General features: G+C 38.5%; 1 protein-coding gene across 1 annotated transcript in view; it reads left to right on the top strand.

Annotated features, from left to right (window-relative positions):
- The first annotated feature begins 512 nt into the window (after positions 1-512).
- LOC128642581 (ficolin-1-B-like) overlaps positions 513-19,361 on the top strand; it is an 86,967-nt gene continuing 68,118 nt past the window's right edge. Inside the window, 3 exon segments of the mRNA XM_053695345.1 lie at positions 513-804; positions 16,340-16,453; positions 16,569-16,622. Of these exon segments, the coding sequence (XP_053551320.1) occupies positions 639-804; positions 16,340-16,453; positions 16,569-16,622 (334 nt within the window). The 5' untranslated portion in view covers positions 513-638.

Below are 19,361 nucleotides of genomic sequence, written 5' to 3'. Positions count from 1 at the left end.
GTATGTATTTGTATATGTATTCCTTTGTGTGTATGCTGTGTAGTGTGTGTATATCTGTATGTTTTGTAGTGCGTATCTACAAGTATATCTATATGCTGTGTATGGAGACATATCTATATGTTGTGTATGTTTGTGTGAATATGTATATCTGTAAGCGGAGTAGTGTGTGTGTCTGTACATTGTATGTATGCATGTTGTAGACTGTGTATGTTTAGTGTGTATGTACATAATTCTGTATGTATATGTGTATGCTGGACAGTGTGTATGTTGTTTTATGTGTGTGTATATATGAGTATACTGCATAGTGTATTGTGTGTGTGAGTTAGTGTAAATGCAGTGTAGTGTGTATACATGTATGTATACTTGCTGCACACTTTTTGCTTATTTGTGTGCACGTTAGTGTGTATATCTATTGTGCCAGTATGCTTTCTAGTGTGAGTAAAGTGTATGTTGAAGAGTTTGGCATGTGTGTGTAGTTTGGTGAGTCTGTGAAGTGTATCAAGTGTATTTTATGCATACAATAAAATGCTAATGCTAATAAAATGATTTTTAAGACACAATATATATTGCTAAACTTTAAAAAATCTATTTTAATATTGTGCAACTAATTTACAAGTCAGTTTTAGGAAGGATGCAAGATGCTAAGCACCACCCAAATACAAATGGCGGAAGTTAATATAAAGGACCACAGTATCCCCCAGCCCCTGATACCTTACATAGCCATGATGAAGTCTGCTTCCAGTTTGCTGACGCTGATCTTTTGGGTCACCATCATTCACTGCTATGCGGGGGACACCTGTCCAGGTAAGTTATATTTGTGTTACCAACCAAAAGACCAGCACATAATCTAAAGCAGTGATGACCAGCATCATAACACATGGGGGGAGGGGCGCAGATCAGTAATTTACTTACTTATGGGTATGAAACACGCAAATAATACTTTTACTAAAAACATCTAGAGGCACAGACTCAGATTATAGTAAGGTTACAGGATATACTTTTCATGCTGTTTGATTCTCCAAAGAGCTTTTTTTGAGTTGTGGCCAATTTGTTTAACCCTTTTCCAGAAATACCCAAAGCATAAATGTTTTCTTCCACTTTTTCCAAGGGGCCACAAAATCTAATGCCTAGGGACAAATGTGGCTATCTCTGATCTAAAGTATGGTTTAATTCTGTAGCACCAAGACCAGCATTAATTTAATTATAGGTATAATAATATTATTTATGGAAGATGTTTCTAGGTCAATGGGGCCGAATTATCAAGCTCTGAATGGAGCTTGATGCCCCTGTTTCCACGCGAGCCTTCAGGATTGCCGGAAACAGCAGTTATGAAGCAGCGGTCTTAAGACTGCTGCTCCATAACTGGTCCACTGCCTCTGAGGCTGCGGTCTGCAATTCGCCCAATCCTATACAATCGGGCTGATTGACACCTCCTGCTAGCGGTCGATTGGCCGCGAATCTACAGGGGGCGGCATTGCTCAAGTAGTTCTGGTGAACTGCTTGTGCAATGTTAAATGCCGACAGCGTATGCTGTCGGCATTCAGCGATGTCTGTCAGACATGATACACTACAGCCTATCATGTCGGACAGACATTAATAAATTGGCCCCAATGTATATATGTTTCAATATGGTATAAGGGACAACTGGTGATTGGTGGCTACACATATATGACTTTTGTCAGTTGCAATATATTCTACAAATCAGACAATAAAGCCCCATGATTGGTTATTATGTTTAGGTACCCAGAATTAAAAGAAGAGTCTAGTCAAAATTAAACTTTCATGATTCAGATAGAGCAGTCAATTTTGAGCAACTTTCTAATATACTCTTATTAGAAATTGTTCCTCGTTCTCTTGGTATCTTTATTTGAAAAAGCAAGAATGTAAGCTTAGGAGCCGGCCCATTTTTGGTTCAGCACCTGGGAAGCGCTTGCTGATTGGTGGCTACATTTAGACACCAATCATCAAGCCAGGTGCTGAACCAAAAGTGGGCCACCTCCTAAGCTTACATTCTTGCTTTTTCAAATAAAGATATCAAGAGAGAGAAGAAAAATTGATAATAAGAGTAAATTAGAAAGTTGGTTAAAATTGCCTGCTCTATCTGAATCATGAGAGTTTAATGTTGACTAAACTATCCCTTTAAAAAAATGAAAAAAGAGAAGATGGGAATCTAACAGCAAAGTTAAAGATAAAAAATACATAATAAACAACATGCATATTTTTCTTGGTTAGCTGAGTTAAAGTTACATTAGATAGAAACAGATTTGACAACAGATAAGAACCAAAGGCCGAACAAGTCTGCCCATATTTCCATAAAGTGTAAGTTTAATTAGTATGTAGGATAGCCATATGCTTATCCAAGGGGACTCCTCCATTTTATTGTCCTTACCACCTTTAACCCTTTCCGGTCCTATAAATTCAATTAAACTGCAGCCAGCTAGTTTTATTTAATTTTTCGCACCACACTTTTAAATTTCTTAGCTAAATAGCAAGTCACCACTAGATGGCGCTATTTAGCTGTGAAATTCAAAATGGGAAATTGCTGGAATATATACAGCGTTTGACCGCATGCGTTAAAACGCTTTGTCGGATATATTTCGACAAAGGACCTGAAAGGGTTAATAGAAGTCTATTCCATTAATCAACTACCATTCCTGTGCAAAAAGTGCATCTGCAAAATACCCCTGAACTGGCTTCTTTTAATTTGAGATAATGACCCCTTGTTCTGGTGTTGCTCCTATTGAGAAAAATACTTTTCAGGCTCAGCTTTTTTTTAAAGACACAGTAAATACCTTGTGATTTTACTATAAACAGTTAATTATGCATAGTAAAGCAGGTTTGATGTTTATTGGTTACTATCGCAATAGAATGGCTGTGGTTAAACTTATGCCATTCACTTGAGCAAACAAATATGTATACTTTAGAGATTCAATAATTGTTAAAAGGACATGAAAACTTTTTTCTTTTATGATTCAGATAGAGATTACAATTTAAAAACAATTTTGCAATGTACTTCTGTTTTCAAATTTGCTTCATTTTCTTGATATCCTTTGTTGAAGGATCAGCAATGTACTGTATATAGCTAGTCAAATGCAATGGGTGAGAAAATGACAAGAGGCATATATAAATTGGAAAGGAATGTTGTTTAAAATTGCATGCTCTATTTTAAAGCGTGAAACTTTAATTTTGACTTTACTGTCCCTTTAATTACAGTATTAGTATGCAAATAATTTAAGTGGCTCCTTCAAATTGTATGTGATTAAAGGGAGAGGAAACCCCAACATTTTCTTTCATGATTTGGATAGAACATACAATTTTAAACAACTTTCCAATTTACTTCCATAATCAAATTTGCTTCATTATCCTTTGCTGAAGGAACAGTATTGCACTACTGGCAGCAAGATGAATACATCTAGTTAGCCAATCGTAAAAGACACATGTGTGCAGGCACCAATCAGCAGCAGCTCCCACTAGTGTAGGATATGTGCGTATTCTTTTTCAACAAGGGATACCAAGAGAACAAAGCACATTTGAAAATAGAAGTGAATTTAAAAGTGTCTTAAAATCACATGCTCTATCTGAATCATGCAAGTTTAATTTCGACTTTCCTATCCCTTTAATACACTTACATACTTCCTAATTACGGTTTAGTGTAACCAAAACTCTACTTAAAGCCAATACAGGGACGGAACTACAGGGAGTGCACAGATCGCAACTGCAACCGGGTCCCAGAGGGTGGGGGCCCAGATATATATATAAAAAAACACTTTTTTCTCAATAAAAAACGTTGACCTGCTACTGCCTGCACTGATATCATGTGAGTGTGATGTGATGCTTCACTAGTGTCTCTGTCTCTGACTACAGGGGTTAGTGTTTCTGTTTTACCCATTGGTGTTTATGTATGTGTGTGTGTGTGTGTGTGTGTGTGTGTATGTATGTGACTGTGTGTGTATTTATGCATGTATGTGTGTGTGTGTGTATGTATGTATGTATGTATGTGACTGTGTGTGTATTTATACATGTATATGTGTATGTATTTATGTGACTGTGTGTGTATTTATGTATGTATGTGTGTGCGTGTATGTATGTATGTGACTGTGTGTGTATTTATGCATGTATATGTGTGTGTGTGTATGTATGTATGTATGTGACTGTGTGTGTATTTATGCATGTATGTGTGTGTGTGTGTGTATGTATGTATGTGACTGTGTGTGTATTTATGTATGTATGTGCGTGCGTGTATGTATGTATGTGACTGTGTGTGTATTTATGCATGTATATGTGTGTGTGTATGTATGTATGTATGTATGTATGTGACTGTGTGTGTATTTATGCATGTATGTGTGTGTGTATGTATGTATGTGACTGTGTGTGTATGTATGCATGTATATATGTGTGTGTGTGTGTGTGTGTGTGTGTGTATGTATGTATGTATGTGACTGTGTGTGTATTTATGCATGTATGTGTGTGTTTGTGTGTGTATGTATGTATGTGACTGTGTGTGTATTTATGTATGTATGTGTGTGTGTGTGTGTATATGTATATATGTGACTGTGTGTGTATTTATGCATGTATGTGTGTGTGTGTATGTATGTATGTGACTGTGTGTATATTTATGCATGTATGTGTGTGTATGTTTGTGTGTGTGTGTGTGTGTATGTATGTGACTGTGTGTGTATTTATGTGTGTGTATGTATGTATGTGACTGTGTGTGTATTTATGCATGTGTGTGTGCATTTATGCATGTATGTGTGTGTGTGTGTATGTATGTATGTGACAGTGTGTGTATTTATGCATGTATGTGTGTGTGTGTATGTATGCATGTGACTGTGTGTGTATTTATGCATGTATGTGTGTGTGTGTATGTATGCATGTGACTGTGTGTGTATTTATGCATGTATGTGTGTGTGTATGTATGTATGTGACTGTGTGTGTATTTATGCATGTATGTGTGTGTGTATGTATGTATGTATGTATGTGACTGTGTGTATTTAGGCATGTATGTGTGTGTATGTATGTATTTGACTGTGTGTGTATTTATGCATGTATGTGTGTGTGTATGTATGTATGTATGTATGTGACTGTGTGTGTATTTATGTATGTATGTGTGCGTGTATGTATGTATGTATGTGACTGTGTGTGTATTTATGCATGTATGTGTGTGTACATATGTATGTGACTGTGTGTGTATTTATGCATGTATGTGTGTGTGTGTGTATGTATGTATGTGACTGTGTGTGTATTTATGTATGTATGTGTGTGTGTATGTATGTGACTGTGTGTGTATTTATGTGTGTGTGTGTGTGTGTGTGTGTGTATGTATGTAAGTGACTGTGTGTGTATTTATGCATGTATATGTGTGTGTGTGTATGTATGTATGTATGTATGTGACTGTGTGTGTATTTATGCATGTATGTGTGTGTTTGTGTGTGTATGTATGCATGTGACTGTGTGTGTGTATGTATGTATGTGACTGTGTGTGTATTTATGCATGTATGTGTGTATGTATGTATGTATGTGACTGTGTGTATTTAGGCATGTATGTGTGTGTATGTATGTATTTGACTGTGTGTGTATTTATGCATGTATGTGTGTGTGTATGTATGTATGTATGTGACTGTGTGTGTATTTATGTATGTATGTGTGTGCGTGTATGTATGTATGTGACTGTGTGTGTATTTATGCATGTATGTGTGTGTATGTATATATGTGAATGTGTGTGTATTTATGCATGTATGTGTGTGTGTGTATGTTAATGGAACCAGTAAATTACAGACCTTGTTACTACAGCATGGGGGGTGGGGGTAAACAGTGTCACTATACAGTACCACTATATACAGTATGGGGGGGCTGGACCATGTCACAGACTACTGTGGTCACTCTATAAAGTACTGGGGCGGGTAGGGTCAGGCCAGCCACCTCACCGGCAGATTACAGCCTGTGTCACTGACTCACTATATACATACAGTACCAGTGGGTTAAACAGTGTCACTATATACAGTAATAGGGTCAGACCATCTCACAGACTGTGAGCACGGGTTACCTCCTTTTGCAGATATGTAATCTGATTCACATTTTTATTTCTGTGTTAAATGTAAAAAAAAATAAAAAATGATATGTATCAAATTCATATTTTTTTTTTTTTTTTGGGGGGGCCCTTCTTAGATTCTTGCACCTGGGCCCAGTGGTTTCTAGTTATGCCTCTAAGCCAATAGATCAAAAGCTCGCCAGAAAAAGCAGTTATGAAGCAGCGGTCTAAAGACCGCTTCTCCATAACTTGCCCACCTGCTCTGAGGCTGCGGACATCAATCCGCCTGATCCTATATGAATTTGCAGGGGGCGGCATTGCACAAGCAGTTCACAAGAACTGCTTGTGCAATGATAAATGCAGGCAGCGTATGCTGTCGGCATTTATTAATGTGTGGTGGACATGATACACTACATTGTTTCATGTCCGCTCGCACTTTCATAAAATCGGCACTTGGTAATCAAAGAAAGTAAAAAGCTTGCCAACGCCATATGCGTTTCACCCCTGTACACACTTCATGCTGGGGCTTCGTCAGGGCTATAAATTCCTCTGCTTGGATCCCATATTTAAATAATATCCCTTTCACTTTTTCTATTATTAAAGCTTTTTACATATTCATTTAACACTTGGGGGCCGAATTATCAAGCTCCGAATGGAGCTTGATGCACCTGTTTCCGCGTGAGCCTTCAGTCTTAAGACAGCTGCTACGTAACTGGGCCGCTGCCTCAGAGGCTACAGTCTGCAATCCGCCCGATCCTATACGATCGGGCTGACTGACACCCTCTGTTAGCGGCGGATTGGTTGCAAATCTGCAGGGGGCGGCATTGCACAAGCAGTTCTGGTGAACTGTTTGTGCAATGTTAAATGCCGACAGCGTATGCTGTCGGCATTCAGTGATTGGCTGTTGGACATGATACCCTACAGCGTATCATGTGGGACAGACAATGATAAATCGGCCCCTTTAAGTCAATTTTTCTGTTAGATTGTTTTTAAAAGAATTACAAGTAATTTCACAAGAATTCACATAGGGAAACTTATGCGTCTTTCAAACAACATCTTGTACTTTAATTTCACTTTATTTTAAAACGCATACACACTTTCAGTTCTAAACTATCAAAATGTTCTTCTCCTATCTCCATCCTATAATATAAAAGGCCACGACAGCACGAGGACAAACACACCTGGCCTTTGCGATCCCTACCTGATCTGCAGCAGTGGTGGGCGTGGCCGGGTGTGAAGGCTCGTAAAGGGGCGTGGGGAGGGAGAGAGAGAGAGAGAGAGAGAGAGAAAGAGGGGAGAGAAAGAGGGGAGAGAAAGAGGGGAGAGAAAGAGGGGAGAGAGAGGGGAGAGAGAGGGGAGAGAGAGAGAGAGCAAAAGAGAGGGGGTAGAGAGAGAGCACAGTAGAGAGGGGAAGAGAGAGAGCGCAAAAGAGAGGGGGGAGAGAGAGCGCAAAAGAGAGAGGGGGGAGAGAGAGCGCAAAAGAGAGGGGGGAGAGAGCGCAAAAGAAAGGGGGAGAGAGAGAGAGCACAAAAGAGAGGGGGAGAGAGAGAGCGCTCAAAAGAGAAGGGGAGAGAGAGCAGAAGAGGGGGATAAAGAGAAGGAGAGAGACAGCAAAAGAGAGGGGGGGAGAGTGCACAAAAGAGGGGGGAGAGAGCGCAAAAGAGAGTGGGGAGAGAGAGCGCAAAAGAGAGGGGGGAGATAGAGCGCAAAAGAGAGGGGGAGAGAGAGAGAGAGAGAGAGAGAGAGAGAGCAAGAGCTCAAAAGAGAGGGGGGAGAGAGCTCAAAAGAGAGGGGAAGAGAGAGCGCAAAAGAGAGAGAGAGCGCAAAAGAGAGAGGGAGAGAGTGCAAAAGAGAGGGGGGAGAGAGAGAGAGCTCAAAAGAGAGGGGGAGAGATAGCAGAATAGGGGGGATAAAGAGAGGGAGAGAGACAGCAAAAGAGAGGGGGGAGAGTGCACAAAAGAGAGGGGGAGAGCGCAAAAGAGAGGGGGAGAGAGAGCGCAAAAGAGAGGGGGAGAGAGAGCGCAAAAGAGAGGGGGGAGAGAGAGGGAGCGCAAAAGAGGGGGGGAGAGAAAGAGAGCGCAAAAGAGAGAGGGGGAGAGAGAGCGCAAAAGAGAGGGGGGAGAGAGCACAAAAGAGAGGGGGGAGAGAAAGAGAGCGCAAAAGAGAGGGGGGAGAGAGAGCGCAAAAGAGAGGGGGAGAGAGAGCGCAAAAGAGAGGGGGAGAGAGAGAGCAAAAGAGAGGGGGGAGGGAGAGACAGAGAGCAAAAGAGAGGGGGAGGGAGAGAGCGCAAGGGGTGGGACCGCTGTACTGCAAAAAACTAGTATGCTATAATTACTCACAAGAGGACAATCCTATACTATAAAAGGCCAAGTGTGTTTGTCCGAAACTGTCATGCGCAGTAGAGACAGCAGGAAGACAAACACACCTGGCCTTAAATCCCTACCTGATCTGCTGACTGCCGCAAGCAGAAGTGGGGGGCGTGACCAGACGTGAAGGGGGCGTGACCTAGCATGAAGGGGCGGAGCCTATTGTGAAGGGGCGGGGCCGGGCCATGAAAGGCCATGGAGAGAGCTCAAACGAGGGGAGAGAGAGGGGAGAGAGAGGAGAGAGAGATCAAGAGGGGAGAGGGAGATCAAGAGGGGAGAGAGAGATCAAGAGGGGAGCGCGCGAGAGAGAGAGTGAGAGAGAGAGAGTGAGAGAGAGAGAGAGAGAGAGTGAGAGAGAGTGAGAGAGAGAGAGAGAGAGAGAGAGAAAGAAAGGGGAGATAGAGAGGGAGAGAGAGAGCGCAAAAGAGGGGGGGAGAGAGAGAGTGCAAAAGAGAGGGGGAAAGAGAGCGCGCAAGAGAGAGGGGGGAGAGAAAGAGCTTAAAAGAGAGGGGGGAGAGAGAGAAAACAAAAGAGAGTGGGAGGGAGAGAACGCAAGGGGTGGGACCACTGTGAACAGGCTTTAGGACTAGTCTAAATATAAAACAATAGTGTTACATTTACTATATATAGAGGACCTCTTCGCACCCTACGTTTAAATAAAAAAAAAAATTCTAAATAAAAATTTGTCTTATAAGGAGCCTTGTACAAAGGATTAAATGAAATTCTATATTGTCATGTCATTAATATTTCTTATATGCTTTTTTTCTGATATTCCAAGCCTCATTTTTGGGGAGTACATTTTTACATAAAGCCGGCATAATCACATTTTTCATTTAGAACTAGGGGATATTTTGTTTTCAGATTCTATATCCATCTTGCCTCTTTTTGTAAGAGTCATTTGTCTGTCACCACCTCTATTACGGGGGTCACACTTGTCTATTCCAATAAATTTCAGGGACACAGGGTCACTATTACGGTACCTCTCAAAATGTCTAGCGATATTGGTATCCCTATTAAAGGTAATGTCATCCCTGTGTTTCTGTATTCTATCCTTTAGGGTTCACTTGGTTTTCCCTACATAGAAGCAGGGACAATCACAGTGTAACAAGTACACTACCCCTACTGAGTCACAATTAATGAAGGACCTTATAATGTATTCTCTATCATCATTCCCTGTGAACTTTTGACCTCTCTCTATAAATGGACAATATACACATTTTCCACAATGGAAACTTCCTTTTAAGCCTCAGTTTTTCCTCAACCAATCCGCCATTGAGGGACTCCTTTCAAATCTACTTCTGACTAACTTATTTTTTAGACTTTGCTTGCGGTTAGTAGTGGATAATCTCCCACCACTTCTTTAATCTTCTCAACTAGGTGTAATGTGTTCCTATTCTTTTTTTAGCACTTTCTTTACATTTTCCAATTGATCACAGTTTGTGGTAATAAACCTCACTTTGTTCTGTTCATCCTTCACTTTATTAGAGTAAAGCAGAGTATCTCCATCTGTCCTCGCTCTGGAATAAGCCTGGTTAATACATTTGTTTGAATATCCTCTCTTTATAAACCTGTCTCTCATTAGCACAGCATGCTCATCAAATTTAGTTACAGATGAACAGTTTCGTCTTAACCTGAGAAACTGTCCAATTGGAATTCCTTTAATTAGGGAGGCTGGATAAGCACGGCTTGCTTCTAAGATACTATTAGTCACAGTACTTTTTCTATAGTTCTTAGTCACTAGTAGCCTTAACATTTTAAGATTATCTAGAGAGCCATCCCATAGTAACAATATGTCGTCCACATATCTTATCCAGAGCAGGACAAATTCATCAAAAATATTCTGATATTTTTCAAAAACTTCAAACAACTCCCATGCCCCTAGGTGTAAACAGGCATATGTTGGGGTGCATACTGCCCCCATCAGTGTTCCTCTTACTTGCATAAACACCCTTCCATCAAATGTAAATACATTGTTCTCCAAAATAAATTTGAAAAGGTTAAACACAAACTATGTATGTTTGTCAAAATTAGGACCTCTTGTTTTCAAAAATGATTCAATTATTTTCAGGCCTATTGAATGTGGGATTGATGATTAAAGGCTCTCTACGTCTAAAGAGACTAATATTGTATTTTCTGTTACCGCAATACTATCCAATTTCTTTAGAAGGTCCCGGGTATCTTTTACATAGGAGGGGAGATTAGAGAGAAAAGGTCTTAGAATAAGATCCACATACTGACCTATATTCTCTGTGACACTGCCAATTCCTGAGATGATGGCTCTCTCAGGTGGGCTGGTCATACTCTTGTGGATCTTGAGGATGGTATAGAACACTGGCATTTTAGGTAAATCAGGATATAGAAATCTAAATTCTTGTTGGGAGACACGTCCTCCCCTTTTTGCTTCACTTAACAATATGAAGTTTTCTTAGTGGATTGTGGCTTAATTTCTCATATTGATCCTGAACCCCTAATTGTTTTTTTACTTCTAAAACATATTTTGTTTAATCCATTAGGACCAGGTTTCCTCCCTTATCTGCAGGTTTCACTATGACATTTTTGCCTGCATGAGTTCTTTTAAAGCATATCTCTCCTTCCATGTCAAATTATGCCTGGTTCCAGACTTTTTTGGTAGACTCTCAATCTCTTTTTCTACCACTTTAACAAAGAGATTTACCGTTGGAACCTGGGCTAATATTGGCATGAAAGAGCATTTACATTTTTGGGAAGTAGATACGATGGGTGTTTTATCTAGGTCTCTCTCCTCATTAGCTAGGGACTCTAAGAATTCTAGGGTTTCCTTATCTTCTTTGGTAAGAACCTCTTGTCTTGATTTTTTTGTTGCTATTTGTGCCAGGGCCAATTTTCGTGCAAACAAATAAAGGTCCTTTATGGTTTCAAATGTATCCAATTGATTTGCTGAACAGAAAGACAGACCTTTTTCAAAAGGCTTATATGGGCAAGGTTCAGATTAAAAGGGGAAAGGTTAACCACCTATAATTCATCCCCCTCATATGCCTCTAATATCTCCTTCAATATCTTCTCCATGCTCAACCCTGTTCATGAACCTGTCCTCTGGATAATAATCCCTCCCCCCCCCTCTGCTGTCTTGTCTGATACCTCTTCTCTTCTATAGATTAACTTTTTATCTCTCTTTCTACCTCCCCTCCTTCTCCATCTCCTGCAGTACCTCTCTGAAAATATGATACTGTATGCAGTCCTTCCACCTCAGTGTCAAAAATTAGGCTTGGAATATCAGGAAAAAAACATATAAGAAATATTAACGACATGACAATATAGAATTGTACCTTTAAATCTTGATTTACCTCTTGTACTACAGAGGAAAGAGATTGTGTGACTAAGCCTAATTGCTCAACATAGGGAACATCTAGTAGTTCTTGTTGACATTGAACAGTCATAGCGACAGGTCTCAGCCTTATTTGGGAAAGCAATGGCATAATGTCCTGAATTACCACAATAGAGACACAGGTTCTGAGAAACACAGCACTGTTTTTCTTTAAATGAAAATGGTTTCTGGATAAAATTCACTGGTATGGGTTTCGGTTCTGTATCATGTACAAGGAAGCTGTATATAGGTGAAGTTTATTCAAAATTTACAATGAACTTCTTTACCTGACAAAAAATAATGTTATTAAACTAGAAGCAAATACATGTTAAAATATAATGTAATGATACTCAGACTCAGCAGGAAGGAATCCAGTAGCTGGCACAGGAAAAGCAGAAACTTATTTGAAGAAAGTTGCATAGTCCAAAAACCATCTGTAGTCAGCGATTGGAGAATTGCTGAAAGAAGTCAAACAAGCTGAAGTCAATACACAGGAAAACAATACTACACACATAGAAGTTAGATTAAAGGGAAAGTAAACACCAAAAATATTGTTTAAAAAGATAGATAATCCCTTTATTTACTATTCCCCAGTTTTGCATAACTAACACTGTTATAGAAATATACTTTTTACCCTTGTAATTACCTTGTATCTAAGAATCTGCTGACAGCCTCCTTATCTCAGATTTTTTGACAGACATGCATTTCAGGCAATTAGTGCTGACTCTTAACCTCTTAAGGACATATGACGGAATTTTTCCGTCATAAAACAATTGAGCAAACTGAAAGCTGTGTCCTTAAAGGGTTAAATAACTTCACATGCATGAGCACAGTGTTGCCATATGAAACACATGAACTTAAGCCCTCTAGCTGTGAAAAACTGTCAAACGCATTCAGATAAGAGGTTGCCTTTAAGGGTTTAGAAATTAGCATATGAGCCTACCTAGGTTTAGCTTTCAACTAAGAATAACAAGAGAACAAAGCAAATTTGATGATAAAAGTAAATTAGAAAGTTGTTTAAAATTACATGCCCAATCTGAATCATGAAAGTTTAATTTGGACTTTACTATGCCTTTAAGGGTGAGCGAACAACCACAATAATTAGGCAAGAAAAGTTGGCAGAAAGTGACCTCTTATAGGTCAGGGACCAGTCACATGATCAGAGACAGGTGAAGACAGTTCAATATAACGATGCAGAAGCCAGGTTCAAGGTAAGGTACGTAAGCAAGCAGACCTGGATTCTGAAGTGGCAGATTGACAGAGCAAAGGGTTAGTACCAGAGAGACCAGGGTTCAATACCAGATTTGCTCATAACATATAGTGAAACATTTGTTTAATTTATATTTGCTGCAAACTGAGAATTTATATCTTGTGAGATTCACTATCCCAGAGAGCTTCATTACTTTCTAGGTTGAATTGCTAGAATCATAAAAGTGATGCAGCACACCTAATTTGACTAGAAAATATCAGCTGAACAACTCCATGTAAAAAAGGAAGACATTTTATCTCAAATTTCCTCAGTAGTCACATTCCACTTTAAAGGGACTTTTTTTAGCAAACAATTAGGAAGCATGCCGCAGGACCAGGCAGTGTGCAACACGGTTACTTTATTTCCCTACTCAGTTTACTATGAAATCTTTTGAGATTTCTGGGAAATACCATGAGATCACAGAAAAGTGTTGAGCTCTGATGAAGCTGATTTTAGGCTCCCTCTGCTGTCAAACTCATGTGCTGTAACTACACTAATAATGTGCTGATGAAGCAAACCTAATGAGTATGTCAGGTGGTGACATAACTGACCAACTATACTAGACTATGGATTGCTGCAAAACAAAAGCTAATTTGTATAAAATAACTAATACAAGTTATAAACTTCAAACTACCAAGGGGCATTAGTCAAAAGCTATGAGCATGCCAAGTTTCATGAAAATACATTGTCATGTTAGCTGTAGAACTAGGGTGACCATATTGCCGTTTAAAAAGGCACATATGAAAAATACATATGTTCTTATACAAAACATTTCTTTAAACAGCCCTGAAAACAGCCCTGACATATGTATTTTTTATATGTGTCCCTTTTTAAAGCGGCAATATGATCACCATATGTAGAACTGGCAACAAATCAAAATTATAAGACAATGGAATTTTTCAGAAAAATTTAATTTTTTTCAATAACTTTAAAATAGCTTGACCAATTGAATTTGACAGTTTTGTAGTTATTAATAATAGCTACAAAACTGCAAAATTTCAGCACAATTCATTTTTTTATTTGTTATTGTTATACAATATTGAAAAGTGAAATTTAAGAAGAAACTTGATTCAAATGTATAAAGTTATAAAGTTTTTTTCCCACGTAATAATACTACTTGTAATCGATATTTTGACCCTTTACACCTAGTAGAGAAAGAAAATAACTTGAGTCCATTAACAGCAGTACGTCACAAGCCAAACATTGTTAATGAGCTTAATAAGTAGGGTGACCATATCGCCGCTTTAAAAAGGGACACATGAAAATACATATGTCAGGGCTGTTTTCAGGGCTGTTTAAAGAAATGTTTTGTATATGAACCCTGGCCTATGTATTTTTCATATGTGTCCCTTTTTAAAGCGGCAATATGGTCACCCTATTAATAAGTGCAATATATAGGGTGACCATATTGCCGCTTTAAAAAGGGACACATATGAAAAATACAAATGTCAGGGTTCTTATACAAAACAATTCTTTAAACAGCCCTGAAAACAGCCCTGACATATGTATTTTTCATATGTGTCCCTTTTTAAAGCAGCAATATGGTCACCCTAGCAATATAAGGTATACATTTTTTTACATAATGATAGCAAAAAAACACCATCCTTCTGTTGTAACTTGACTAGCGCAAAATAAAAATCCAACATTTGTAATCGCTATTGGCCACCTGAAAACAATGAACATTGGTAAAGTAAACTCATCTTTAGTAGTCAAATTGATTAAAATGCATCCAATACCATGGTCTTAGTAGTGTCCATGAAATTATACTCATCCTTGCTGATACATTGGTATTAAATTATAGGATAAGTTATCACATCTGTTTAGGGAGCGATTTTTTTGTTATAACAAATAAAAAGCAACAAATAAAGAAGACACCACAGTAATAAAAGTGTAACATGGTTGCAGTATAAGAAAATGGTAACCCTTGCACTAGTGCAGTTATGGCTAACCTTGGCTCCCCATATGTTTTGAAACTACATTTCCCATGATGCCTATGCACTCTGCAGTCTAGTTGAGCATCATGGGAAATGTAGTTCCAAAACATATGGGGTGTCAAGGTTAGCTATCTCTGCACTAGAGTATACAGTACTTCCAAGAACTTATGGTGTAGGGTAAAGTTTTGTAAAGCTGAGTTATAAGACTCTTGTGTGGTAATAAGGCCCATTACAGTGGGTTGCTCATGTCAATCAGAGCCACAGTAAGACTCTGTTCTTTGGTACCAAACCTGATGGCTAGATAGATCACTTCCCTTCCAAATTAGCACAAATAGTGATATAACAAGTATTATCATGTACATTATCAACATGAATCCCAGTAGGGTAACAAGTAAATGACTGGTATACTAATCTGTCAGATAGACATAGTACAAAAACAATGAAAGGAGTCCAGGGAAGTAAAGTTGGAAGAGGAAATGGAATATGTAATGTGCAAATTAGGAGGAGGGGACAATGTGAGCTACAGTAGCGAGGAAGAGAAAAGGCAGAGAGAGGGATTGCAGGATCATCTAGGAAAAAAACAAAAACCATGTTCAGCCCATGCAATAAAAACTCTACTAACTCATCAAAGGGGGAAAGCTGGGTGGTTTGGGATGGTCTATGGTGCTGAGCTTGTAGGGTCTGAACCCAGTAAAACTTGATCAAAAGGTCTAATTTTGTTTATAGTTTAAAATTAACATTTCATGATTCAGTTAGAGCAGCAATTTAAACAACTTTCCAGTTTACTTCCATCACCAACATGTGCAGTTTTTTTATATTTACACTTTTTGAGTCACCAGCTCCTACTGAGCATGTGCAAGAATTCACATAATATACATATATGCATTTGTGATTGGCTGATGGCTGTCACATGATACAGGGGGAGGGGAAATATACATAACTTTGAAATTTGTCAGAAATCTACTTTTCATTTGGTAGTTCAGACTAAGGGGTAGATTTATTAAGCAGCGGATGCTGCTATCTACATCCTAAGAAGCAGCGGTCGTAAGACCACTGCTCCTTAACTTGTCCGCCACATTTTTAAGTGGCGGACTGCAATCTTCCCGATCTGATCGGGATGATTGACACCGCCTACTAACAGCCGATTGGCCGCGAATGTGCAGGGGGCGGCATTGCACAAGCATTTCTTATGAAATGCTTGTGCAATGATAAATGCCAACAGCATATGCTGTCGGCATTTAGCGATGTCGGGCGGACATGATTCGCTACAACCCCTAAGTGTTATTGCATTGTATTTTTATAACTCATTTGTTGTTTCATTTTTATTTTTTTTATAGTTGTGTTGTTATTATACATTTCTAAGGTCCAATACTTAATAAAAATTACATTTACTAACGCCAGAAACATTTCTCGCTACAGATGTGAAGGTCATTGGTGTTGGAGACTCAGACAGACTGACAATACTGAGAGGATGTCCAGGAACCCCGGGAGCCCCAGGACAGCAGGGTCAGCCTGGGCCAGCAGGAATTAAAGGTAAACCAGCCTTGTTCTGTATCATATCAGACATTAGCAGAGACCTGCCATGTTGTTGTTTTTTCATTATACTTTTACTATAGAAGCTTTGAACTTGTTTCTCAAATATTTCTAGGAGATAAAGGGCCTCCAGGAATTCCAGGGAAAATGGGACCCACTGGGATGAAAGGTAAACACACAATATTGTTCACATTTTCTTTGGGATATTATAAGGCATTTCGTTGATAGCTGTGCAGTAAATGACTAATTTTTAGAACGAATATATTCTGATACAGCAGGTGACATTTATCATCATACATCTGCAGCTAACACTTACCAATGTGCGAGCGGACATGATACGAAGTAGCGTATCATGTCCGCTGCACATCGCGGCACATCGATAAATCATTGCAAACTGCTGGTGCAATGCCGCCCCCTGCAGATTCGCGGCCAATCGGACACTAGCAGGGGGTTTCAATCAACCCGATCGTATTCGATTGGGTTGATTTCTGTCCGCCGCCTCAGACTGCTGCTTCAGAGGGGCTTGGTAAATATGCCCCTCTGACTTCACCATATTACGTGTCTCTGATAATTATGCATCACAAAATTGATCACAAATGCACAAAGAATCACAAATATTGATCAGAAAGCAGCAGATCAGCCAGATCATGCAGTGACTGGCAAATCCTGTTCTTAAAGGGACATAGTACTGTAATTTTATCTTCCCTTTAATGTGTATGTAATTACTTTTTTCCTGCTGGAGTGTATAAACCCATTTTCATATGACTAATTTACTTTTATTATGTCAATTGAAATAGTGATTGTTGCCTGTTCAAAACTCCAATTATATAATCAATAAAATTACTGCAGTATTACCTATAGTAAAGCTATGCAAACAAGGATCATCATCACAAACCAGCCTTCCAGAGGGAGGTTGTTCCCAAAGCTTGATATAGAGGTCGATTTATCAAGCTGCCTCTGGCGGACTGAATTCCGCTGCCGGAATTCAGCATTGCACATGAGCGCTATTTTGCAATCGTGTGCCAATCACGCGCAGGCAGGAGCTGTCAATATTCTACTTTTTGGGCTGTTTACAAGCTAAATCATTGTGATTGATACTTCTATGCTTTGGGTTAAAAAATAATTTTAATAAAACATTAAATTTAAATACCCAAGAAATATTAAAATATATATATTAAAACAATTTTGTAAAGTTCTTTATTTCCCACTTTTCATTTACTATAACTCTGGAAAGTGTGGACGTTTTTTTTCTACTGACCCGGAGAGGCTGAAGTGCATCCTGCGGGATTCAGTACACTAATCTTGCAACAGTAGGAGCTCATTTATATCTGTTCCTAACAGACTGGCGAGAGTAGATTAAATATCCTAAATAGGTTTTTCAAGGGGTATATACCTTAATTGTAAATTTTGCTATCCAACTAAATTAAAGGGACAGTCAAGTCTAAAAAAAACTTTCATGATTCAGATAGGGCATGTAATTTTAAACAACTTTCTAATTTAATTTGATCACTCATTTTGCTTTGTTCTATTGGTATTCTTAGTTGAAAACTAAACCTAGGAGGTTCATATGCTAATTTCTTAGACCTTGAAAGCCGTCTCTAATCTGAATGCATTTTGACAGTTTTTCACCACTAGAGGGTGTTAGTTCATGTGTGTCATATAGATAACATTGAGCTCACGCACGTGAAGTTACCTAGGAGTGAGCACTGATTGGCTAAAATGCAAGTCTGTCAAAAGAACTGAAATAAGCGAGCAGCCTGCAGAGGCTTAGATACAAGGTAATCACAGAGATAAAAAGTGTATTAATATAACAATATTGGTTAAGCAACACTGGGGAATGGGTAATAAAGGGATTATCTATCTTTTTAAACAATAACAATTAAGGTGTAGACTGTCCCTTTAATTTAAAGAATATTAAACACAACAAATACTAGATAGAATGAAGTATTCAAAACAGAGGTTACATTTTTAAATATTTTAAATACTGAAAAATAAGTGCAATGTTTTAGTGTCCATAAATGAATGGGCTATGTTGTTATTTAGGATTCCTTCTCTGCAAGGACCAATTGAAGACAACTAAAGACTGTGTGGCATATAGCAGTGTTAAGTCTGTAGTTTGCACATTCAGTTTTATCAGGAAAAGCTCAACACTTTCAGAATTAACTTACAGGAAAAGGGGACAAAATAAATAATGAAAGTATAAAGCAAAGTTTTTATAATTAAACATTTTATATTACAAAAATGTTCCTTTAAAAAATGTGCTTTGAATGCAGGGCTTTTGTTATGCAGTACTGTACTTAAATGATGATATAAACTATGCATATATAAAAGTGATTTTAAAGGGACATGATACCCAACTGTTGAAGCACTTAAAGGGATAGAAAAGTCAAAATTAAAGTTGCATGATTCAGATAGAGCATGTCATTTTAAGACACATTTAAATTTACTTCTATTTTCAAATGTACTTCCTTCTCTTGGAATCCTTTGTTAAAAACAATACACACATATTCTACACTAGTGGGAACTATCTGCTGATTGGTGCCTGCACACATTTGTCTCTTGTAATTGGCTAACTAGATGTGTTTAGCTATCTGCCAGTAGTGCAATGCTGTTACTTCAGCAAAGGATAACAAGAGAATGAAGCAAATTTGATAATAGAATTAAATTTGAAAGCTGTTTAAAATTGTATGTTCTTTCCAAATCATGAAAGAAAATTTTGGAGTTTCCTATCCCTTTAAAAGTGATGCAACATAGCTGTAAAAAGTTGACTAGAAAATATCACCTGAACATCTCTATGTAAACAAGAAAACTGTTTTACCTCAAATTTCCTAGGTATTCCACCCACTGTAAAGAGACTTTAAGCAGCCAGTCGGGATGCTTGTCCCAGGACAAGCTAGGGAGCGTGCAT

The sequence above is a fragment of the Bombina bombina genome, chromosome 12 (genome assembly GCF_027579735.1).
Source record: "Bombina bombina isolate aBomBom1 chromosome 12, aBomBom1.pri, whole genome shotgun sequence".
Lineage (NCBI taxonomy): Eukaryota > Metazoa > Chordata > Amphibia > Anura > Bombinatoridae > Bombina > Bombina bombina.
Note: the sequence above shows the minus strand (reverse complement) of the source record. Positions and strands in the feature narration are given on the sequence as shown.